At 33.1% G+C, this 25,154-nt stretch overlaps 1 protein-coding gene across 3 annotated transcripts; it reads right to left on the minus strand.

Moving 5' to 3' along the window:
• Positions 1 to 1,517: 1,517 nt before the first annotated feature.
• LOC124925615 (sister chromatid cohesion protein PDS5 homolog B) lies at positions 1,518 to 24,354 on the minus strand. 3 transcript variants are annotated; one of them, XR_007098319.1, is made up of 32 exons: positions 24,207 to 24,354; positions 22,391 to 22,588; positions 22,097 to 22,278; positions 20,263 to 20,383; positions 18,966 to 19,187; positions 18,568 to 18,784; positions 18,333 to 18,478; positions 18,102 to 18,259; positions 17,870 to 18,019; positions 17,756 to 17,804; positions 16,504 to 16,692; positions 14,824 to 14,997; positions 13,757 to 13,896; positions 12,959 to 13,085; positions 12,220 to 12,369; positions 11,331 to 11,399; positions 10,968 to 11,104; positions 8,881 to 8,998; positions 8,348 to 8,482; positions 8,101 to 8,276; positions 7,858 to 7,996; positions 7,626 to 7,766; positions 7,449 to 7,535; positions 6,832 to 7,284; positions 6,675 to 6,742; positions 6,542 to 6,593; positions 5,776 to 5,862; positions 5,079 to 5,107; positions 3,778 to 3,890; positions 2,911 to 2,969; positions 1,692 to 1,805; positions 1,518 to 1,598 (listed from the first exon to the last, which is right to left on the minus strand). XR_007098319.1 is itself a non-coding variant. In XM_047465667.1 (31 exons), exons 1-31 carry the CDS (start codon positions 24,309 to 24,311, stop codon positions 1,776 to 1,778), a joined length of 4,221 nt encoding a protein of 1,406 aa, XP_047321623.1. In that variant the 5' UTR covers positions 24,312 to 24,354; the 3' UTR covers positions 1,518 to 1,775. The 3 variants fall into 3 exon arrangements, 1 of the variants encoding a protein (XP_047321623.1); XR_007098318.1 differs by having other exon boundaries at positions 1,679 to 1,805; XM_047465667.1 differs by having other exon boundaries at positions 1,518 to 1,805.
• Positions 24,355 to 25,154: the final 800 nt, after the last annotated feature.

Raw genomic sequence — 25,154 nt, forward strand, 5'->3', positions numbered from 1 at the left:
ATACACATATCTAAATTTAAGCCCCTATCCAAAAGAACATTATAATGATGGTTTATAATAGAAATTCCATTCATATAAACAACTATTTTATTGTAGAAATCCCATTATTTATAACTAAAATCATCCTTTTCTAAGAAGGAATTAGACCTAATTAAATCTATCAAATGGAGTTAGCTAGCTCCCAACATCTCAAAAGAGCATTCAAGTGTGATCATATGAACCCACATGGAATTGAGATGATTTTTATTGAGAAAGATAAAATCTTCACATAAGGACAGACATCCTTTTTATTTATCAAAGTTTAAGTGTCTATTTGATCTCCACAAACAAGTTTGATAGTATTTAAATTCCTAGAGTTGCATGTAAATTAATTAATGTAGAAATTAATTATCCTTTCCAATTTTGGAATGAAGATTGGTGGCCATACAAGTTGGGCATCCATAGCATCTTAACTTTAAAATAGGACCACAAAACCAACTTTGATTGAGAGTGAGGTGGATGATCATGTATATATCACACACATATATATCCATATTCCCTCTGCTTAAAGAAGCCCTCAATTTTCAAATTTGTACTTAGATCGTAGCAATCTTCCAACAACTTAGACACACTCAAATAAACAAAATACTAATGAGGAGTTAAAAGAGAACATAATCCACAAGCTCATAACACTTGATCAACTTCCAGAATATCTGGGGCAAAAAGTGATATCAGTAATGTCATAAACCACACATCTAGAACAAAGTCTAATAGTCGATTAAGAGACTTGATTATCTCAAATTTATTCTTGGGTTAATCTTGATAGGAAGAGTGATTATTTTTGCTTTAACTAGTGAAGTTGTCTTAATTGTTTATTTGTTTGAATTCTAGATAGTTTTGTGTTTTATTTATTTATACTAAAATCTTTATTTTTGGTGTTCTCAACTTGTTTAATATGAAGAAGAAAATGTGTGTTTTTGTTATTTTACTTTTTCTATATATAATCTATATCATTATTTTTTTTAATTTTTCTTTTTTTGAATAAAAGAGAACTTACAATTGATCAAATACAATGTAATGCCCTCAACCCAAATATTATTATACTAAGCTACCACATCCAAAGCTAAAAGATACCCATACAAATAGCCTAAGCTCAAAAGTACCAATGAAGATATCTATAATTCTACTCTAATAAGGAGTTCATTTCCTAATGTGGAACATCCCAAGAGGGGCTCCCCGTCTCGAGTACCATTACTCATGAGAAAATAGAAAAGATATTCATGAAAATATCTATAATATATTAAACTCACTTTTATAAAGAGTTCATATTGATTTTCCGATATAAGACATCACAATGTCATTATAATAAATTTTTTAGTTTTATATAACTTTATTAGTCTAGATCTAGATTTAAAACCTACAAATTCTCAAACGATGATCACATTTAGATCTAGATCAAGATAAGACATCTATATCCAACTTTACACAATAAGTGTTTCCATATCTAACCATTTGGTTTGGCAATGAAAACAGGGTGGGTGAAGAGTTTTGATTGACCATCTCAAATGCCAAATAAAAGCATATCACATCTGCAACCTTGTCTCCAAATAACATGAAACCTAATCACCAGCAAAAATAATATTATCAGAATTGTATTACACACACACAATGCACACATGAATCTAGTTGAAATTTCTACTTTTAGGAATTACGTTTGATGCTCTTTCACAGAATAGCATTGCATTTGAGGTCTCTATGAGAAATCAATAATATACTGCTTCTGATACTACATCAACTCATTTATGTCTCCGACTTCTTCGAACGATCTGAAATATACCCACATAAGTAATGGAATGACAATTCGTTAGTCACAAAACATGTCAACTGTTATCTAAATAAATAAACCACAAAGGATGTAGTGTCAATAATTCTTTTTGTTCATAAAAAAAAATTAACAAACAAAGAGCAGAAACAAAGGGAGAGTTCTAAAATTTTGGAAGTTATTATGAAGAATGGGAATACACAATTACTATTTTGAGAAATAAATTGTTACCTAAAATATTATTCCTTATTTCTTTTATAACATTTTAAAATATTAAATACAAAAAGATATTTTAATAATTTAACACAAAATAATCTTATTTTTCATCAAACAAGATTTAAATCATACAGAAAACAAGCTAAGTTCAAAACTACTTTTATGTTTAATTAAGTTTTTAAGAAAAAAATAGGACAACGGATTAAACATGTAGCCCGCAAACACGCTTAATCAGGCGCAGAACTTGTCACCTGACAGGCTCGAACCCAGGACTATAGGATGAGAATATCCACCTTTTGTTACCACTAAGCTAGAAAAGAGGATTATGCTTAATTAAGTTATTGAATACTTACTAAGATCATTCATATTTTTTTTTGTTCCTACGAATGAAGTATGTAGCCCGAAAAAAAACACTTAACCATTTAACTAGGCGCGAGCTCGAACCCAAGAACTTATGATTAGTTCCTTCAATAATTTCTATCCACAATAAGTAGAATAAAGCCACATGATTTTAACTAGTTTAAGAAAATTTCATTTTGCAAAATTTATTAACAGTTGACCCAAGCATGTTTATGGTTACTGGAAAAGGCAATCACCAACCAAAAGTTTGTGCCCAATATTTTAGAACATGATAAAGAAATTTTATGATGCTTATCATTTTAATGCCTCAACACAAAAGTTAATAAAAGTGATTTATATATAAAAAAAAACAATTATTGGACTTTTAAGCAGAAAATAACCAAAAGAAATAAAAGAAAAAATAATAGATGAAGTGTTCATGCAGACTTCATGACAGTAGTCATGTCATCCTTTTTTTGTGCATATAGTGATTAGGAAACTTGAGGACCAAATGAAATTGGAAATGCAATCAATCTGATAGCTTCAATACTTACATTGGTTAACTCAGATACTGATGTATCACCATGAACTGTTTCTTGGTTGTTTTCCTTTCCTGAACAGCAATAAAAATCAAATTTGAGACTGTACAACATAGACTTGTAATTCTGAATGATGCTGCTTAACCCTATAACTTGGGTTATTTGATAAAACTGGAAATTAATTGTTGAATACAGATTTTATTTGCTGAATTAGTTAAATGTTGAAAAAACCACAAAAAAATATCTAAATTTGAATGACTATATTTAAGTTGGTTGATAAAATGTGGAATAATGCCGTAAAAGTACTTAAAAATTATTTTATCCTGGTGTATAGCTGTCAATCATACGTTCTTAATATATTACTAAGTTGAGTAGTTCATAGCTGCCTAAATTTTGAGCTGAATCTAAATAATTCAGTTACTTTAAATAAGAGTGTTTTCAAATTAACTTAATTATTAAGATTAAGTGATAAGTTGTCTTATCATATACCAGATCAGTTACCTCTCGATGTCCTATTATATACTCAAAAGTCAAAGAGGTTATAAGGTTTCTTGCTTATCTTTGAAACTCCTGTTTTGATTGTCCAGGGATCCTTGTTATAATAGCTGCATAAGAAACTTTATCTTTGTGTTCTCCCCAGCATATTTGTGCATTTTTAGATTTACCATCAGATATTGGGTGTCAAAGGACAAGATTTTATCCTTACTGTTGATGCAGTAAAGAATACTGAAGGGTTTTGAGTCAAGATGAAATAAATAGGTGTTAACGTAATAAAACTAAGCAGATTAAAATCTTCTTTATTTTTTGATTAAGCATTGAATGAACACTTATATCGATTAAAATGTTATTACATTGATCCCAATATCATGGGGATTTTTTTACCTGACGTCAACTTCATATTCCTTGACTGTTTCCTTTTCTTCAGAAAGCTACTCTGTTCACAAGCATTCATTTGAGGAGCTTCAAATACTTTTCTTCGTTTATCAACCGTAAAGCTGCAACCAGTTAGTTAGCATATCATATTGAACCAGTACCACAGAGATAAAGGTAAGCTGTTGCGCCATCCTTAGAATACCACATAAATGGATTTCTTATTTAGTTTCAATTTTTGTTACTGATCACTTTCTCTCACCAGGATTTCAACAAGTACAAAGGGATGATTAAAAAAGGAAGTAAAAGACAAATAAACCAAAAACCTGCTAGAGCCAAGATCAAATTTGCAGATCAAATTTTACAGACTTACATTCTGAATGTTTAGCATCCCTATTGAACACATAAAATACCTCTTATTATTATTAGTAGATAAAGCTGTTGGATTATTTGATATATAATAATCCTAAACTATGGTCTAAACGTGTTCAAATGGGCAAGAAGAGAAGGGATGCTAATGTTCAATGTTATTCCACAATCGTAACCAAACTCTTACACAGGAAAGACCCAATAAGTGTTTCTAAATAGGGCTTTTGTTGAAACTCTATGGGATTAGATTTGTGACATAAAATACATTATGATATGGTTGATGACTTTACCTAAAAGGTGGAGGAGGCCTCAAGTTCGATGTTCATTAAGAACACCCTCATTTAAGTGAGGATCATAGATGTGGGTTGGCGTCCTAGTTTCCTAGTGATAAACCTTGGTCGCAAAAAGAAAGTATGGTTGAGGACAATTATAGGATAGTACTACTACCTTGGGGTATCCTATAAAAATAGAGGAATTATAACGTGTAAGAAAATATTATGAACAATACAAATTCCTTGAATTTTTTGAAAGCCTTTTCCAAATAATGTGTTGGAATATATATATATATATAAGATAATTATGATATGATTGAAGATATCATATGTAATTAGATTTGATTAGAATATTATTACCAAGTGAGCCAACAATTTAAACGATACAGTTCCTTCTTTTGATTTTTCACATGGTGTCATAACTTTGATTATGCATGCAATGTAAGTAGGTAGAGAAACTGTTATTTTCCAATCACTTGTGAGTGTTGTTGCTAGTAAACAAGCATAAGATAACAATAGAACAAAACAGAAATTGAGCAAACATAAACTAGAAGCTACTCTAGTAGATGTCAACAATATAGACTCTTACAGGGGGATCAAAGAAATTAATAATGACATGCTTGAATTCCAAAATACATCTAATTCTTAGAGTGAAAGATGATGAGTGTTTACCAGTTCTTTACATCTGATCTCTTCGAGGCCTGTGTTATTGCATCATACAGTTGTTAATAGACTTACTAAAAATTAGGTCACGAATAAATACAGTCCATCCAAATGGGATTAATTGATACATGGTTACTTTGATGGGAAATAAAAATTAGCACCTTCAGCTAAAAAACAATTGTAGTAATGTTTCTAGTGCAGTTTGAGAAATGCTATTCCAAAACATTTGGAACAGGGACGAATGTCTAAATTATTTCCATAAAAAAATTTAAAAGAAAATCTATTGCCAGCCAACAGTCATTTTGTGTCAAATGACTTACAAGACAAAGCTGCATTCTATCAAAACTGTAACTGTCTACAACAACAAAATTATTTTTCCCAATAGAAATCATCATCAACTGTGTCCCATGAACAATAAAATAAGAACTGAATAGCATTGAACATTCATTATTTCCCTAGAGAAGTATGTTTAATGTGTTAGGTATCTAAATGCTTCAAATAACAAACCTAAAAAGATTCCAAAGATACATATATCCAGGGAGTTTGAGGATGGTTGTTCTTTTAATCATTGAGGAAAGGATACACATATTCCACTATTTATTTTCTTCCCAAGTTGCATCAATAACTAAAACTAAACAACATAAACATTTTTGTTGCTAAAAGTATAACTCTACAAGTAACACACAATCATCAAACTTCCACTTACGCTGTCCAAAAGGGAGTTATTTAGTATAGAATCCCAGCTTTTGCTATCTAAACTAAGCACTTCAACCTCCCCATTCTCATATGTAATCTGCAAAAGATAGGCTAGGACATCTGAAGCAAACAATTGTACAGGAGCTTAAAAGGATGGATTACAACATAGGAAAGAGCATAAACTAGACAATAATTTTAGTCATCTGTATGTAATAAGAAAATCTCATAATTATATCTATATCAATAATAGAAATGGAACACAAAAAAGGCAGTAACAAAAAAAAATCCAGAGCACTTCACAAGGACTGGATGGTTGTGGGTTTGAGCCTTCGTGACCATTTAAAAGAAGAAAAACTACACAAGGACTGGACTGAAGCAGCCCTGGGAATTTACACTCTGTAGTGACTTTAAGAGATATATAAATATGTGCATAACAGTTCCAGTAAGCTATTGAATTGATTTGGAATTATTTTCAAGCTGTTTAAGATTTAGGGTATAGGCTGTGTGTGGGATGTTTTATATTTGTGAAGCTTTATTTAAACCAAATCAAGCATAGTTGCAACTCTTTTTTCTCGAATACTTTCTAAGGCTTATTACATAATCACCAATAATAACAGGATGCACAGAACTGTCATCCTGTTTCTTCCACGGATGAGAATATCTCATTACTAGAAATTTTATCATTTTATTTTATAAGAGAATCCATTCCTTATCTATGCATGAAGCACAGATATATGCCCATTTTCCAGCAATTAAGAATTTAGAATGGCAAAAACCTTATGCTTCTTATTTTGAGGATCAAACTCGTCCACATCCGCTGAGAAATAGCTGAGAACAAAATTTAAGACTATCACAAAAGGTCATTGAATCATTTTCTAAGAATAAGAGTTAAGAGAAGCAAATGCTAACCAATTATCAAGAGGCGACCATAATCTTATTTTCTGTCCCACTAATTGCTGTCCGTTGTTTCCATCATCCTACATGATTAAGACTTATGGAAGCTGTAAGTATTGGCATGAGATGGGTCATCAAAACATACTTCTATCCAAGCATAGATTGTACGAACCGTTACACTGCCCGTTCCACTTGCATTCTTGGGAGTAGCAATAGTAATGCTGTTTTCTTTTGCTACAGCACATACTTCAGAAGATGAATTTTCCAATCCTTCCTTTGGACATTTTGAAGGTTTTACTCTTGCAGAGTCACAAGAAGATACAAGTTCTTTCCTTCCCCGAGATGGTTCAGATTCTCTACATCCAATAGTTTGGTGTTCATCAAGGATGGCGAACTCATCTTGCATAACAACTGATTCACAAGGGATTGGAGGCATGGCCCTTCGTTTTTTTGATCTACCCTTACCCTTGTTTAATGCTTCATGCATATCATTTTTCAAACCTACAGATTCTATGATCTCATTCGCTTTTGAATTATTATTGCTTTCAGGAAATAACGAGTCCAACGCTTTGCACTTCCCATTTTCTGATGCTGCAACATCATTGAATCTTGAGCAGCTAGAAGCCTGACATGTAACAATTAAAACACCCATTTTAAATATGACCAGAGCTTCCTTGAGCAAAAGAGATGAGGATCAAAACAAAACTCTATTAAAGGTAATCTTTTTGCAATACTTCAATTTATATAAGCATGAACTTTAACAAAAACAAATGTAATATGTAAACTTACGTGGACTATTTGATACTCAAATGTGGAAGCAACTTCTTTAGCAATTTTTGCATTCAAATGATGCCAGTCAGAATTGTTAACATTAATCTGGTTCATACAAATTTGAAAGTTATCTCAGGATATGTTCAAACAAGATTGGTCCACAATCAACTGTTATATGTCAGCTCGAGATCTTACCATTTCTCTGTCTTCACCAGTACTTTTACTGTATAGTGATGATGGCAGCAAAATCTGATCTGGAGCATGTGATTTTCTGTTGGTACCATTGTTCAGCGTGTTTAAGATAGAAAGTCCCAAGTCTGCTAAGATATGTAGTTTCTTCAACATAGAAAACCAAAAATATATTAGCACATCAGATGTCAGCTGGGTAGGATAAATCAAACTAAAAAAATAAGAACATGGAAATTACTAGAGTTCTCTCAGTATCAACAGAGTCTTCAGCTCTCCTAACTGCATGGAAAATTCTTTGTAGATATGAGACAGCAACATCCAACTCACTGTCAACAAATTTAGCATTGACCAAAGCCTGTATGGTGAAAACAAGTGGACTGCAATAGATAATGAACGTTTTCAATCAGTATAATAACCTCAGCACCATACCATAGCCATTAGCCACATATAAGCTGTTTGTCATCCATGTTATAAAGTCTACCTGACAAACTGAGCATACATTTCTTCCTCATGATTTTCTGGAAGAAAATTCATGTCATGAGCAAGAATATGTATCAAGAAAACCACAATGTAGACAGGACTTCTGATAAGTCCTTCCTCACGAACATATGCTTCTTTACTATATTTCCTTATGAATTCTTCCATAAATTGCAAAGACTAAACAGAAGATGATGTCAGCACCAAAAAACAAATATATGGGGCATGTATCATATAGAACACCAACATACCTCGTCATGCAGATCTTTTCGAAAATCTGCAGCAGCCAATGAAAAAACACATGCATATTTTATGGGCAAAATACTCTCCTTCAGAAGCTTGTGTACCTTCTCAATAAATAACCTGCCAATGGATGATGGAGAGTCCTGGCATGTGCAGAGGAAGGAAAGATCAGGAATAATACTGGTTGTAATATCCAACACTAAAAAAATAATCAAATTTTATCTAAAAACAATTTTGTAGCAACAACGAGAAGAAGAAAACAATAACTACCAAATTTAAACATCTTGTAGTGGATTATATATCATTAATGCCTGGATAAAAATCGTAGTTAATATTATAGCACAAACGATTAGATTTGAATGTGGTCACACTTACAAGCACAAAGAGGAATCCTTAGAAGTAGAAACTGACCTAATTGTAGAGATTATTCAATAGGTATCTAAAATATTGTTAACTTATTCCTCCATCTATGAGGTCAGAATGAAGTACTGAAATAGTGACACTATAATCTTTTACTTGACGTCAACTCAAGAATAAGTACCTTGCTAGTCAAAATGGTAAGGCGAAAGACTTGAGATGGTATAAGTGGATCCCATTTTCTCGAAAGCCGGAGCACCGATTTTGCAGCAACTAGCCGAATAATGGCCTTATCAGATTCACTGCAGAGTAGCCATAAGCACAAAATAGAATGAGCTAAGTATCAATATGAAAATAACAATGGCACAACAAAACAGAACAGCCTAAAGATAGAACATGGTTGCATCTATCACTGCCAAATAATAATTGTACTGGTTTTCAGTTCCACTCTTGCTAGATAAATACATCTTTACTCATTATGATCAGCCTAATCCTGTGCATCATAAGTATAATAATGCACAAATATCTGTCTATGATACTGAAACTGAATTATTGACATCATATGCACTATAATTACTTGGAATTAAGAGATTTTTTGTGATTTGGAGTAAAGACATCTTAATGCTTGATATAATCAGTACAAAGAGTCTTCTCTATGAGTTTCCTGTTTTAGAGGCTTAAGCATTAACCATATACTGAGAAGGTGTGCCTCTTGAAGTGTCAACTAAGTATTCAGCATTATTGACTATAGAGTGGAGTGAGACTGGTTCACAAAAATAAGGAATCTCACAACATCACATTTTATATATTCCTTATGAATTAAATTCCGCATTGCTCCTAGTAAACATGTCCATGTTTTAATCTCATCTCTTTATTTGCCACTTGTAGACAATTTTCATCCCTCCAAAGTATTTTGTGCTTTTATTAGATTATGTCTAAATTCATCTATTAAATTTATGTTGTATCTCACCATAAGCGGCAACCTTTGGTGAACTTTCTCATACATAAGAATGCATGGAACTTATGTCTTTAATTCCAATGGTCTAGGTTATGAATAAGCGTATTCAGTCAGTTCAATCCTCATAGATCCGATCTTGTCTAATATTTACTGGCAAAGAGGTTAGTCACAAATATGTAGTATCAGTTACTCTTGGAATCTCCCAAATAATTAAAATCACACCACTGAAGCTACTAATTTCTGTACATCTGATAATTGCAAAACCCATCAACAAAAATATTAAAATCAATTCTTAGATCTTCAAAAATAAGTATACATGGACCAATCACTTCAATGGTATTACTAATGAAATGGTGATGAAATGACGAGCATAAAATCAATCCTTAAGAGCACATTGAATATTAAGATAACGGTCAATTTGTGATATATCCTTGGTTGATATTGTGACCTGTGTATTAAATAAATGTTAGCCAGGTGAAAATTGTTTAGCCCAAAGACATCGAATTCCAGTCAGATGTTCAACATGGCATGAGCAGACTGCAAAACAAAAACTACTCCTTGATAACCTATTCATGTAGAAATGTAAATAAAGTAAATCAAACAATGCAAACTACTTATATACATCTTCTTTTAGTAAAATTTATTTTAATGAAATTAAATTCCTATGATATCCAACAGCACTTACAAAGCAAAGGCAAAATACTAACAGTTTAGTAAACATTATCACTATAAGATGTAAGAGTATGCAGATTTTGGGGAAGGCTCAACATTTCTTATTTGCTGATTATTCATACATGCCAACAAATTGGAATTAGAAATGGCAGACATGTGGAATCACTGAAGTGCATGGAACACCTCTAGGCACTAGAAAGATCGATATACCCAGAAAACCATGCAGATGATGAGGTTTGTTTGCTTATAGAAACTTCGTCTCAGTTTATTTTCTCTTTTTTTGTCGACTTCCATTCTTCAGGGTGAAAAAAATCATGTCACACTTCACTTTATATTTCTTGTGTTCACACCAGGAACTCAAGAAATGATAAAAATAAAATTGTTCTCTATTATCTCATTTTCTGGTTCTAAAGTCCTCTATGTTTCTTATATTATTAGTGTAGCTCAGCTTCAGAAAGCCCAAAAATTTCTATTCACTTGGTGGTTTTAATCTTTCCAACTAGACAATAATCTGTTGACTAACAATTGATCAAAACACATTACCCGCAGAATAGCTTGATCAATGAAGGTGTGACAACATAACAAAGATGTTCTTTTATTTCATATCTTATGGCATTACAAAAACCTAGAGTTGCATATACCATGAAAAGATGCCATCGGAAGAATCACAAGTTTGCAGCATCTGCATCACAATATCCAGCAACTGTTTAATGTCCCGTCTAACGGGAGTTTGATGATGCGGTAAATAACTCTTCACAAGCGTTTTAATCCCAAATATCTGCAGCAGAAGTCAGCCAAATTGTAAGAAAAAAATTATCTTGATAAGCTTCCACTTAATGTGACATAACAGAGTAGAAGATTTGCATATTTGCATGACAAAAGCATGTATCAATATATATACTGCTCCCTGGGAAATATATATATATATATATATATATATATATATATATACACATGTGTGTGTGTACTGCTGCAAAAACAAAACTAATATATGTTAAGCTCACCTTCCATCTGCAAGAAACACAGCACTCAAAGTTCTCATTGAATGAGTCCCCACCATCTGGTATTGCCAGCTGTCAAAAATTAAAATAATTTACTGAATGTAAAATGTGTGTCAATATGTATGCTGTTGGGGAAAAAAAGAACTATCATGTGCAGTTCTAGGCCCAATTATGATTATGTATTAGATAAGGTTTCTATCCTCAATTAAAGTTAAGATAACTTCATGCTGAATTATGTAAACGCTTTATGGTCTCTGTTGCCCTTTCTCTTCACACACCTCATAATCATGAAATGGACCAAAAGCATACTGACACTCCACGCACCATCTCTTAAACAATTTAGCATACTTATATTTTCTTAAGGACACCAGCTAATTTTCTTTGCAAAAGAATATGAGAAGAAGTTTGAAATAACTGAGCTACATGCTCCAACATAAGAATATGAGAATTATGTAAACGCTTTATGGTCTCTGTTGCCCTTTCTCTTCACACACCTCATAATCATGAAATGGACCAAAAGCATACCGACACTCCACGCACCATCTCTTAAACAATTTAGCATACTTATATTTTCTTAAGGACACCAGCTAATTTTCTTTGCAAAAGAATATGAGAAGAAGTTTGAAATAACTGAGCTACATGCTCCAACATAAGAGAGGGTGTACGACAAAAGTCTTTATTATGTAAGGCCTAACCCCAAGGAAGGTTTATGTACTTTTTCCTCGTCTATTTACAGTTAAGGTACTTAATTTCGAATTAAACACAGTTTACTCCTCTATACAAACAGCATATACATATAGAGAGAGAGAGAGGGAAAGGGATCATAAAGCTGTGAGATGATTTACACATTCTATAACATTATCCAATTTGGTTGACATGGAAAAGAACTTACATTGGATGATTGGAGAATATTCTTAACGATATATCCAGTGATCTTTCCAGCATGGTCTTCAAAAGTTGAAACAGAATGCTGAGCCATGCAACCCAAGGACTGCAGCACAGTTGGAACATTCTGGCTGTTGTATAGTGAATGAACAAGTGTCTGCACAGGTTTAAAGAAAAATAAGCATCAACATGACCTAGTATTTAATGCATATTGAACTAACCGAATAAAAGGGAAAGACTCCCTAACTAACCCTACCCTGACGGTTTCAATGCATATCAATCTGAACAAAAGACACACAACTAGAACTATTTATTGTAGCACACTTATATCAACCAGCTACAGGATAATGAATCCTTGCAAAATATGGGATAAAACTTGTCATGTGTTGCATAAGCTGGTAAAGTAGAACTTTTGTTCAAATGCAATGATCCTTTTCTTCACCAATGCTAGTCAGTTTGGAGAAAACGGTTTTAGTAAATTTGTCTTTGTAGCTCAGTCTCACTAAGGAACCATCAATTTGTTTTGAGAAACACAAAAAATCATTTGGTATGAAAATGTGGTTGGTTGGGATCACAACAAGTTGAGAAACGTGTACAATATCATTTTGTATAAAAGTGTGGTTAGATGCTTGGGTGATCTAATTGGGACAAGCCTCTCTTCCAAATGGTTTTCATCAGTATAAATCCTTATGATTTTGGTTTTATGATTAATAGCACTTTCTAATTTATAATTATATGGGTCAAACCTTGCATAACTCTGTGTAAACAGATTTCTCAGAATTGTCCATTAATGCAGCAATAGCAGATATAGCAAGCTTGGCCTGAGCACGTGTTCCTTCCAGACAGATCCTCTCCAACATATTGTAAACATCACTGTGTTATGTAGGGAAAATTTAAAGAAGTAAATATGAGAGTGAATAAGAGCGTACAAACATAATAGATCCGCATATGTTTGGTAAAGAGAATAATCTTCGCCTTTGAAAATAGTTGGAAATGAAAATGGGACATGAACTAGAAGTATGCCGACTTCTCCCTTTATATTTCTTTCAAGAGCATTAAACAATTTCAAGTTTCGTGGGAACCAGCTGGCATATATGAACATGGCCATGTATACATCAGACAATTGCTAAGACATGTGGTAGAATCCTCTTAAGCATTTATGTTGCACAATGATGATCCAGTAAGATACAAGCATATTCAAATTTAAATTGGTTGTCAACTTGTCATCAAAGAAATCATTAATTTCCATGCAGAATATAAATAATTTCTAACTAGAAAAGCTTAATACATACATGCACCACTTAACAGAACCCAAAAGAAGTTCTTAAACATTTTAAACATGGTGAAATGCCAAAAGGAGAACTAAGTCAAATTGAGCACTCTAGTAAGATTTGTATTTTGATTCTTTGAACCATGCAGAAAGTTAACTTCAAATAGTGGCCCTCTTTGATTTGCGGACGTATAAAGTCTACTCATGTTACAAAGTTCAAATCATGCACAATGAACCATCCAACTTTAAGCATTCATAACATAGACAAAATTACCTGAGTTTGATGCATATATGAGAACCAGCATTAGCTAAAAATTTAACTAGGTCATCATTGGATGCATTGCAGTCCTCCATAAAATGCAGAAACCGTTTCTCTAAACCTCTCAATAGTGAAGGGAAAGCATTAATTATGACCTAGGGAAAATGAAAGGCAATATTAGCTGTTGATAACTATGCGCCAAAACCATCAAAGAATTACATGCAACGCCATAACTGCATACAAGCTAGATGACACGATACAATGTGTTCTAAGTCCAGGACCCAGTAACCAATATTTTGTTACATATTAATAGGTCAGTAGTCAGAGCATAAACTAGTAAGAGGCGCCTAGAGTTTACATGTTAGTTATCTGATACATGTTAGTGATTAAAATGGGATTTATTACTGGTCCTTTGCTAGTGGGCTTTGAATTAATATTGTTTAGTTTATTTAGTAAAACTATATATAAGGCATCTAGGTCATGTAAGAGGCATGTTTGAACAATTTGATGTAATTTCTCATTCCCTCTAGCCGGTTGGCATTCTCCTCTTCCCACCTAAATATCTATCTTTTCTCATCTAAATCTATTGCCCTAATTCTACCTTGTATCATTATCATTACCCCCAAATTGGTATTTATTGAGGTTGGAATAGCTGTTAGTTGCAACCTTTATTACCATAAATAGAGGAGCAAGTTGAAGAATGAAAATATCAACGAGATTTCTCAAGTTCGTATTCTACCTCTCTATGCAAGCAAATAAGATTCAGATTTATTGGCCTACACTCCACCTGCTTATATATAAGACAGGAAAGACTTATGGAGATACTCTACTGATCCCTCCAATCACTAAAAGAATTAAGTGAACTCCATGCTAATGCCATGAACTTTCAAGATATGAACAAAAATACAATTCATTATTGATTTTAAGATCATTGGTACGTCAATCTCAAGTAACATTTGACTATATAAACACAAATAGGATAGAGCATGGATGTTCTAACATGTCAGAAAAAAAGGGAAAAAAAAGCTGAATGAAGGCTTGATGCAACCAAAACAACATGCTATAATAGCAACTTATCTTACCATAAGGAGGTTTCTTGAAGCAGATCTATTGCTTTCAAATTCCTCATTATCAAGGTCATCAAAAAGACAACTGACATGATCAGAAGTAAATATACTGTAAGAGCATTTTGCAAACAACAATTGCAAGAATCCATGTTGTGGGTTCTTATGACCTATCTTTGACAAAAAGTTGTTCTGCAATAAGAAAAAGACAATTATCAAAGAGATTAGTTGATATAATGAAGAGGTTAAGAACGCTATAAGAAGCATAAGAACTTAGCATGATAATGTCAAATAAAGAAAATAGGGAAGCCGTTTAAGACCCCAAACATCTTAGATATTTTACCAGCAATAATAACAATCCTCTCACAAAAAAGTATAAATTGGTACATACTCACCGGCATATTTCCACAACATTATTGTTGGCCCATAATTGATGAAAAAAACTATTTATGTCATCGTGGTCACAGAACATCAGGAGGTCTTAGAATGGAATATGTCAAGTAGTTAGTTCACCAATTCACAATACTAATACTATAGTTCAGGAAACATGTCCTGCCTATTTATCTCTCTATTTCCATGTGGTGTAACATATGACATCCCCCTAAAGTTGGGTTGTATTTAGTATACAGACCAGCTTGCAATGTGGTTATTGCAAGAACTTTGGTCAGAATGTAAGAAATTGAGATGTCTTTCGATCTTCTCCACAATGAGATGTTTGATTTTGTCAATTTGAACTAGACTCTTAACCATGTTGATAGCCACAGTTGAATTAAAGATAGCTGAGCAGCTCCTCTAGAAGAGAACGATGAGCAAACTTCACGTTTGAAAAGCATCTCAAAATTCATCCACAGGTTGAATGTCGCCGGTAATTAGGGTTAGGTGTAAAGAAAATGGAATAGACTTTCCAAGATCTTTAGGAATTCTCACAATTTGAACTAGATCTTTAGAGTGAATACAATTGAGATGATTTGTATTCATGGTCATACCTTTTCAATACACAAACTATATGTTTTCTAGGGTAAACCTCCCTTCCTAGAATAATGGGATAGATATCTAAACTAACTATTAATAGATAATTATCCTTTACATTGAAATATTAGATCAAACTTAATATCTCTAACTTATCTGGGATAATACTTTTGGAATAGAGATTTCAGTATCTATCTTCCAAGTGGATTCATTAACATACAGTATGAGACAAGACAATAGATGCAAAGTAAGTTCATATATTCTTTCCGTAGCATTAGATAGACATTTCAGATGATGCTCTAAAGGTAGTTATGGAAGTCAAGTAGCTCGGCTTTTACAATGGTGCATAAAATCATTACTCGTTGAATAATATTTTCATGGTCAATTATCTTGTTGATTCTTCCATATATAAACTATTCATATGCAAGCGCATATTAATCAGTGATGCCTAGAAGTTGATATCATTACTTGATATAGAAAACTTTAACAAAAAAACATCCAAAGTGAAAGAATATGAATAGCTCAAATCTGTATCATTATTGTCAGTATTTGTTTATATAGGTTAAGACAATGGAAGTTCTTCCTTTTTGCCTTGTTGAATTTCAGGAGTGATCAAGTCAAAACCATGACTTTCTGTCCTTTGCTAATAAACTGTTTCAAGGAAGAACGACTGCACTGAAATGTAACCTCAAGCATAATATAAATAACTACGCTGATTGGATAACTTACTCTTGTTATTAAATAATTCTCAAAAACCCCTTCATCTAACACCTGTTCTAATGCAGAATAAATTCCATAATCCTTCAACAAGATCAGCTTGTGAAGGCCATCTTCTGCTTTAGATGGATCAGGGAAGAGTGAAGAGATTCTGCAAAAGATGGCGTCAGTTCTTCTCTGTGATTCTTCAGAGCCATTTTCCTGCAATAAATTATTTTAAAATATCCCAAAATATATGAGATGAATATTCATACTAGAATCATCATAATTCTAAAAGGGGAAAAGCGCATATTTATACATTAACTTTCTAAAAGGGCAAATATACCATGATGCAATTTTCTCCAGAACTACACAATACTGAAGAGTCAGAATAAGGTTTTCTCCTGAGAAATTCTTTAAATAAATGAAAAATGTGTAATTCCAAGGAACCTAACCCTGGAATAAGTTGAGTGGCAGTTAGCCGCGTCAACAAGGATAGTAAATAAGCTGGAAGTTCAGCTTTCAGTTAGAAATTCAGCATTTCAGTTAGAAGTTCAGTAATTCAATTAGTAGTTAAGTAGAAGTTATGACATCATCTTAATTAGTAGCGGTTTGGAGATATAATGAGGGAAGAAAAAGGCAGGAAATTCAGTTAGCAACATTTTGACAATTCAGTTTCTCTCTCAATCTCAGCTCTCTCTATTCTGTTCAATCTTATTCTCATCTAATCAATCCTTCTTCTGAGATTGTAGGCTCTTTACACAGCTATATCACTATTATCTATTCCATTATTAATTCTCATCTCCTTCAATTACTAGTCAGGTACTATTTCTTAAGCTTCATTAGGTTTCAGTGTGTAAATCTAATTCAAGCTATATCACAAGATTCTTCTTGGAAAATATTTTAGCATAGCAACATGAAGCACAATCAGAACCTCTTGGAACAAACAAAAAATTGAAAACTTAATGTAGAACAGCATAACTGATAAGTTAGATGTGAAAAACTAAGAATATGTTTGATAAAAGTGTTCAGCATTTAATTTGAACAGATTCGATAATTTTCTAATAATCTGATTGCGCAACATAACCTAATTAGTTCCTTACAAGGAATATTGAAAATAATTTCATAATTATATATTAATTACTGAATAATACTAAACTACATCAAAATCTTATATTTCATAGTACTTTATGTTTCTTCACTTAACATGTTCAATTGGCAATGTATTAATTTTCTGTTGATCAAGTAATCCCATAGAATAAGAAGGCAAAATCAAGCAACTTGCCTCTACTTCCCTCTGCAAGGCAAGAAAAGCTTTCATCTCACATTGCAACCTGCAATATAAAGAAGTGTTGGAATCATTTTTCTCACCAAAAAACTATCATTTAACCACTAGTACCTTTTCTTCTGTGACAAAATAGTTTCCAATGCCTTTAGATGAAGAGGGGTGAAAAGTTTGAAGAATGATATCCAATGCTTTGTTCTCTCTGCAACCGAAAGAGATGATGGAAACAACTCATCTACAAACACAAGCTCCATGTTTTGAGGCCTGAAATTTACCAAGGTTGTCGTGTTCACCCTTTCATGCAGAATTTTCATTGTTGACCATTCAATACCCTGAATTAACATACCTAAACTCCTTGCAATCCTTATCATAACAAAGCATCATTATTTTGCAAGGTATCTGCTCAAACTGTTCACTGAACTCTATAATACCAGCAGAGCACTTGGTACAATAATCTTGATAAACTTCTAGTAATTTCTGAAACGATTTCTTTCTCACAGATAACTACATGCCAAATGACCAATTAAAAATCAGAAATCAAATATTTATCCATTGAACATGCTTTCACAGTACATACCTTCTTATCTCTGAGTCGTTCAATTACTAGAGATACCAGCTCTTTTGGGATTGCCTTCATATTCGATCTGATTAAATCACAGGTAATAACCATTGCATGGGTTCTCACTCTATCATCATAATCTAGTAATCTGCTCTCTAGAGTGGCTGTTTGATTACAAAACACCAAATATATTAGAACAACAATGTGGGTGCAGGGAAGGTCTTGAAATGAAAGACAAACCACAACGACTTACTAAGTATTTCATATGATTCAGCTCCTCGAGGATTGGACATGTACAAAGTTTTGGCACATGATAGGGCAGTAAGTCTAACTTCCGCAGATATATCAGAGAATCTTTTTACAAATTCTAAGTACAAATATTGGTACGTCTGTGTGTCACAGTTCCTAGGTAGTGCTAGAAGTCGTCCAACTAAGTTAAGGGCTTTTATTCTAACATCAACCTGATCAGTCTGCAAAGAAATACATTCTTAGTTGATGAAGTAGTAAATTTTGCAGATGGTAGGAAATAAGCACATGGATGGGTATGTGCAAAAACATAACCATAAAAGCAACCATAGTCTAGTACATACTGAGAAAGAAACAATGGGATGCAAATGTTCTTTATATAGGGAAAACAAGAGCATAGCATACCATCAATTCCTGAGTTAAGCTAGGGATGATAGTTGTAAGCATTAAAGGAGCACACTGAAATATCCCATATATTATTTCATGATAAAATTCTCTGAGCTGATTTCCTGCACCTTCTCTACCCATTATGCAATCCATTAGAAACCCACAGACACAAGGCCCAAGCTCTTCCTCACACATTTGGATGACAGTTGTAGCAAGCCGAAATGAAGCAGGAGATGAACCCTACAAAAAAAACTAATAGATATGACACTTGATTGGATAAAAGGAGTACATGTAAACAGCATTCAACTAAAAAACTTGATTGTTGACGATCCTGTCCAGCTAAAGCCTAATTTAAAAAAACTATACTAGAAAATTACAGACAGAATACATCTATGCATACCAGCATACTTGAGACAGATCACACTCTCCTAATTATCATATTTATTCACTATCTGCTCAAAGATCAGACATTACTCATCACATCTATGATCTAACAGAGTTCATAGATAGTGAAATTAAGATAACACCTTAGTCCCAAGTACATTAACTCTTTTGTTTGGAAAACCGCCTCTAGAAAGATAGAAACAAAATGATCTCCTTTTGGAGCAGGCTGTAGTGGCACAATTGCTAAATTACCATCACTAATGTCACACAGAACCTAGTGATGGGATTTAGAATGATAATGTTGCACCAAAATGACCTGGTGATGGATATAGAGTGTGATCGTGTTGCAACAATGTGACCTGGTGATGGAACAAAGCTAGAGAATCTCTTAAATTATGTGAGAACAAAGTGCAATTGAGGCTGTCTTAAATACTCTCGAGGGTTGAGACTGAAGTTAGTGATGTATCACAATAAGGCCATTAGGTATCTTACTGGAGAAGATTGCAGAGTTCTACATTGGAAAAATCATGGTTTCGCCCTTCAGTTTATAAAAAGGGATATGAGCTAGGAGAACTACTTAAGATCTCCTTCGAAAGCAGATTGTGGTGGCTTATTTGCTTTACCCATGTGGGTGACACTGATGTCACAGTTAAACAGGTAGCAGGACCTATGTGACATATATAATTATTACTCGCAATGTCATGCATTACACATGTCTCATTTTTTAGCATTTTTCTTATTTAATTTGTTTCTGATATATTTTACATCCTCAATTATTTGGTATATTTAATTCGTTACGGTTTATCATTTCAAGTTTAACAAATAAAGCATTTGAAAAGAATAAATATCTAATGAAATGATAACATTCACTTCAACTCATTTATTTCATTAGAATGAGATGCACACCTAGGGAACCATGCAAGGAAATTACCTTTCTCTCCTTGAGAAGATTCCTCAAAACCAAATGCACTAGAGGCAAAGATATCCTCTCTTTTAAAATTACAGCAATAATAGATGACATCGCCTCAAACAAACTATCTGGGTGATTCTCTCTGCAAAACAATTCAAAATATATATCTAGATTAAAATAACAGCATGCTGATCAAGAAAGGGGCAAAAAATAATGCCCAAGAAACAGGTGACTTTTACTTCTGTTCATTAATCACATGTTTGAGTTGTTTGCTCTACTTCACATAGAAGTCCAAATATGTGCAGGTTTTTGGTCCCACCATATTATTTATGTTTTAAATCAGGATTGTAAATATGCATGTATACACAGAGCTGCGGAAATTAAAAGAATAAGAGAATAATAATATTTCAAATTTTAAATCGTTGTTTTTGGGAAAGGAACAATGTACCTAAATTAAATATAAATGAAAAGGCCAAAACAACAAAACCATAACGTATTACAAGTCAAGAACACCAAAATAAACCCAGGCAAACAAGGGAGCAAGAAAAATATGTAGAAAACTAAGGAATTACTAGAACATGCCTTAGTGGTAAGAAATCAACATCAAATCCAACTAGATTACGCAAAACAGAACATATATTGTGGTAATTAATGAGTCATGCCCTTTATAATACAAAACTGAAGAATTTGAGGAAGGTGAGTGATTGTGAAATAATTTTCCTCATATAAAGGATTAGGTGAACACCCATATAAATACATGAAAAAGTAAATAAACAACATTGATTACAGTGTAACAAGTTAACTTGTGGGACTTGATAACAATTAACTGCATGACTAGCCTATACTGTTATTTCCATACTCACCTCACTCTAGACAGTAAATGTCAGCCCAAACTCGTATGAATTTGATTCTAACTCAAAAAGAGTGGCTTTGAGGAACATAGGTTGATGTTGAGATTCTAGCAGAGTGATGCCGTGGAGTGTCTACACTCTACAGTGTGACAACTGCTTGATTCACATAGTAGGTGTCGGAGTTTTTGTTAGAGTGACAACGTTGGAGTGTGTGGGATATGAAACCAAACTCAAGTCAAATGGCCATATGAGGTGACCCCACTTGTTTTCTTTCGGCTTGACTCTGCTAATAATCTAGATTTTTTTTAGTAGAAAAAGAAACCTAAGAAGAAACAGAACCCTAGAACCCAACAACAGGTTTGCCTGAGTGTTGGTGATTGCGGCAACTCTTCGATAGTGGCTGGAGAAGGCCACTGCATGCTGATTGAAAATCCAGCAGGGGTTTTGGCTGGGGGAAATTCAGCAGATGAGGTATTTTAGCTTCAACAAGTGGCGGAAATTTGTGTTGAAGTGTGCCAGTTAACATACAGCATTTGTTGGCAGTTTTGTTTCAGCTAGAGGCTCGACTTAAGATCTGTTTGGCTTCGAATTTAAGACGGCAACAGGCTGGAAACTTAATGGCAACTGAATTCTTTGACAAAAATACATGTACACACACACATATTTATATTTATAATATAAAATGTGAACACAAGAAACACAATTCAAATGGAATGAACAAAAACATAATAAACAAATTTAAACAGGTAGATTAACAGTTTTTTGTTATCTTCAGCATACAGCTACAAAATTTTATACATTTAATAACTGAACAGAGGACTCACTAATCACTGTTATTCAAGATTACTTTAAAGCATGAATAAAAAAAATAGAAGGGCAAAAGCAGCAGAACAAGTTGACTGCCTATATGAAAGGAATCAATGAACTATACGATCTTGTCAAATAGAAAGATGATCAATTATAGTAAGGGGACAAATGAAAAGAAAGGTACAAAAGAAACAAACCTAACCACTGTGAAAAAGGTATTGAACATCTTGAGAACCAGATCTTCATGATGCATGTCAAGCATCAATACACAAACATTAAGTTTAGCAACAGTTTCCAGTATTTCTAATCTTCTGAAGAAATATGTGCTTTTGGTATCAGCTAACTCTGAGAACAAACTCACAAAAAGCTTGAAAATGTCCTGAAAGATAAATGTGGTACATTGCATGAGCTGTTTGAATGGATGACTACAAAAACTTTAAAGCACAACAAAAGAGAAAATATATATTTACTATCACTAAGCTTAAGTATACCCCAAAGACTGCATCTGTGAAATCTGGATTCGGTGCCAGGACCCTAATAATCCCACATACACATGTAGCCACCAATAGTCTAACATCTCTATCATTGTGCTGAAGCAAGGAGAACTTGACTAGAGAATCACTCAAGGGCTTTATGGAGGGTTTTAGTGATGCAGATTGACCAAGTTTTGGTAAAGCACCTGCAGCTTGCTGCAAAAGAATCAGATTGGGACTTGAAGATGAGAGTATGTACTTCTATGTATTAAATAGGCATTATAAGACACCAAGTTCAACAATATTTCGGTTTAGCTAGAAAGTTAATTATGCTTAAATATCTGCAAACCCTATAGCAGCATAATTAGGAAAATACAGACACTTGGATAAGCATAATGTAACACAAATAGGATTACTCATTATTCATATACATAAAGACAATATTGTATCTTATACTATTAAGGAATAATTTGTTAAAATAAGCATCCATGAGCTATGTAAGTCGAAGGTTACATGAAATTTTACAGCATTAGAATAACCTCAACAGAGTGAAAACTGATATCTAGGTTTATTCACAATCTGAAATCTCCATGCTAATACCCAGCAAACCAGAAAAGAGGGTTCTAAAATACTTGCAACAGATTAAAAAAACATTCATCTGGTAAGTCATGAAGAAAGAATACATCTAATGAAGTTATTTTTCATAAAAAGTAAAATAGAAAGCAACCAGATGTTCTGAAAATAAGGAAGCATCATGATTTCAATACGCATCATGATAAAAAAACTAGGTAACCACTATTAATCTAAATAACCACTATATATAACAATTATTTGGTAATTGCATTGTTTATTTGTCGTCATTTCTATAAATTGTTAGACCTAAAAAACACTTCCTCGCCTTTCGTAGTAAATGTTTCAAACAAGAACTCCAGCACGGAAGATACTACATGGCTTTCAACAAAAACATACGGTTTTCCTAACAACCACTTAAAGAAATATAACTTTTTAATGGCGGAACAGGAAGTTCCCATGAAAGATAACTAGATGGTATTTGTTATAGCCAGCTAAAGAATAGGCTTTTTCTCAGAGCTAGCTAAGCACCCTTACAATCAACTCACAAGGTGCTATATATGAGGGACAATCCTCCACAATAAACAATGGATTAATAACCAAACAGCATGGAAATTTTTCTAGATTGAATATTTGGCCACCACCCCTCCTCCACAATCCAAAAGATGAGCTCCTCTTCAAAGTCATAAAGGAAAAGTAGTGACCAAGTGAATAAGGAAATAACAACTCTTCTGCACCATGACCACAACCAAGACGACCCACATCTTAAAGTCAGGATTGTGGTAAGTACATTCACAGCTTCAATGGATTAGTTGATGTCCATTTGTGTTTATGTAGACACAGAACATACCTATTGTGATCCTAAATCTAAAACCATAAACAATTGTTGAGAAGAAATTTCAAACTAGAATCGGAAACTTCTTGTGGAGACTCATAGCCCAATGGTAGAGCGTGGTAAGGTCTTCAAACAGAGACCATTTACTCAAAAAAAAAAAAAAAATCGGAAACTTCACGATCTCGTGAAATCCTTCTTCATATATATTCACACACAACACCCAGAAAATGTTCTTGATCCTAGAGATAAAGTCCTCCCACCAATACACAGAACATAAGAATAAATAATCACAATCCCACAATTGCATTCACCAATTGTCCAATTCATGTTTATTATACATCACAAGTATGACATAGTACATCAAATGTGTATCGAAATGTAAACTAAACGTAATAATGTACGAAATTTGAAATGGGTTTAGGATTTTACCCGGAGCAGTTTGACTAGGATGTCTTTGCTGGGGCAAGATTTGTAGGCAGCAAGTTGCTTAGAGACTGTTGAAATAACTCGCACGTCGCCGTCTCCGGTCTCCATTCCAACAGATTAGGATTGCGATTAACTTCAGCAGAGAAAGAGAAACAGTAAACCACTCACGATAAATGTATGAAATAATACTATATGAAAGAGCGGGGTTTAATTGTGAAATCCCGCGCAAGGTTCATTGAACGGTGATTTCATGGACAAGGGTATTTACATCCAACGGCTCTTATCCATTCCAGGGCTTTCTAGGTATTTCTTTTTCTTTTTACTAACAATTCCATCAAGGGCTTGTTTGATGTGGGGTTAATAATTTTATTTTTTATTATTATTTACTAACATTATTATTTTATTTTATTAAACATTCCATTTTCATTTAATCAATTTAGTTATTTTTTATTTTAAAAACTAGTAAAATCTCCATATTCATGGTCTGACTTTATTTTATGGTGTTTTTAGTTTAATATAAAGTCGTTAGTTTCTTTATTAAGAATTTTTTTTTTACTAAATCCAATTTTAAAACTAACATCAAACTTACTTTTAGAAAAGAAAAAAAATTATCATGGAGGATTAATGATATGACTATGACAACCAATGAAAATATGTTAAAAATAATAATTATTTTATTTGAAATAGTTAAACTATTATCTTAAAAACTAAATGATTAATTTGTTAAGCAATATGTTATTTTAATAAATTATTATTAAATAAACTAATATGAAATTAATATTATATCTATATATATTATAATTATATATTATAATTATATATAGAGGCGACATCTTAAGGAAGGATGTGTTTGGTATGGAGTATAGCCTATATAGGAGGAGGGTATAAATTATATCAATAGTGGTTTAATATGATATTTTGTTAGTATTTTACTATTAGTATAATTATATC

Source organism: Impatiens glandulifera, chromosome 2 (assembly GCF_907164915.1).
Source record: "Impatiens glandulifera chromosome 2, dImpGla2.1, whole genome shotgun sequence".
Classification (NCBI taxonomy): Eukaryota; Viridiplantae; Streptophyta; class Magnoliopsida; order Ericales; family Balsaminaceae; genus Impatiens; species Impatiens glandulifera.

What these genes read in the sequence shown, in the direction of transcription:
- LOC124925615 (XM_047465667.1), bottom strand. Translation starts at nt 24,311, where the DNA reads ATGGAGACCGGAGACGGCGACGTGCGAGTTATTTCAACAGTCTCTAAG. An exon ending in AACGACTCAGAGATAAGAAG is followed by an intron (nt 18,260 to 18,332) that starts GTATGTACTGTG and finishes TTTGGCATGTAG; the next exon opens with TTATCTGTGAGAAAGAAATC. An exon ending in CAGTATCTGAGTTAACCAAT is followed by an intron (nt 1,806 to 2,910) that starts GTAAGTATTGAA and finishes GGTATATTTCAG; the next exon opens with ATCGTTCGAAGAAGTCGGAG.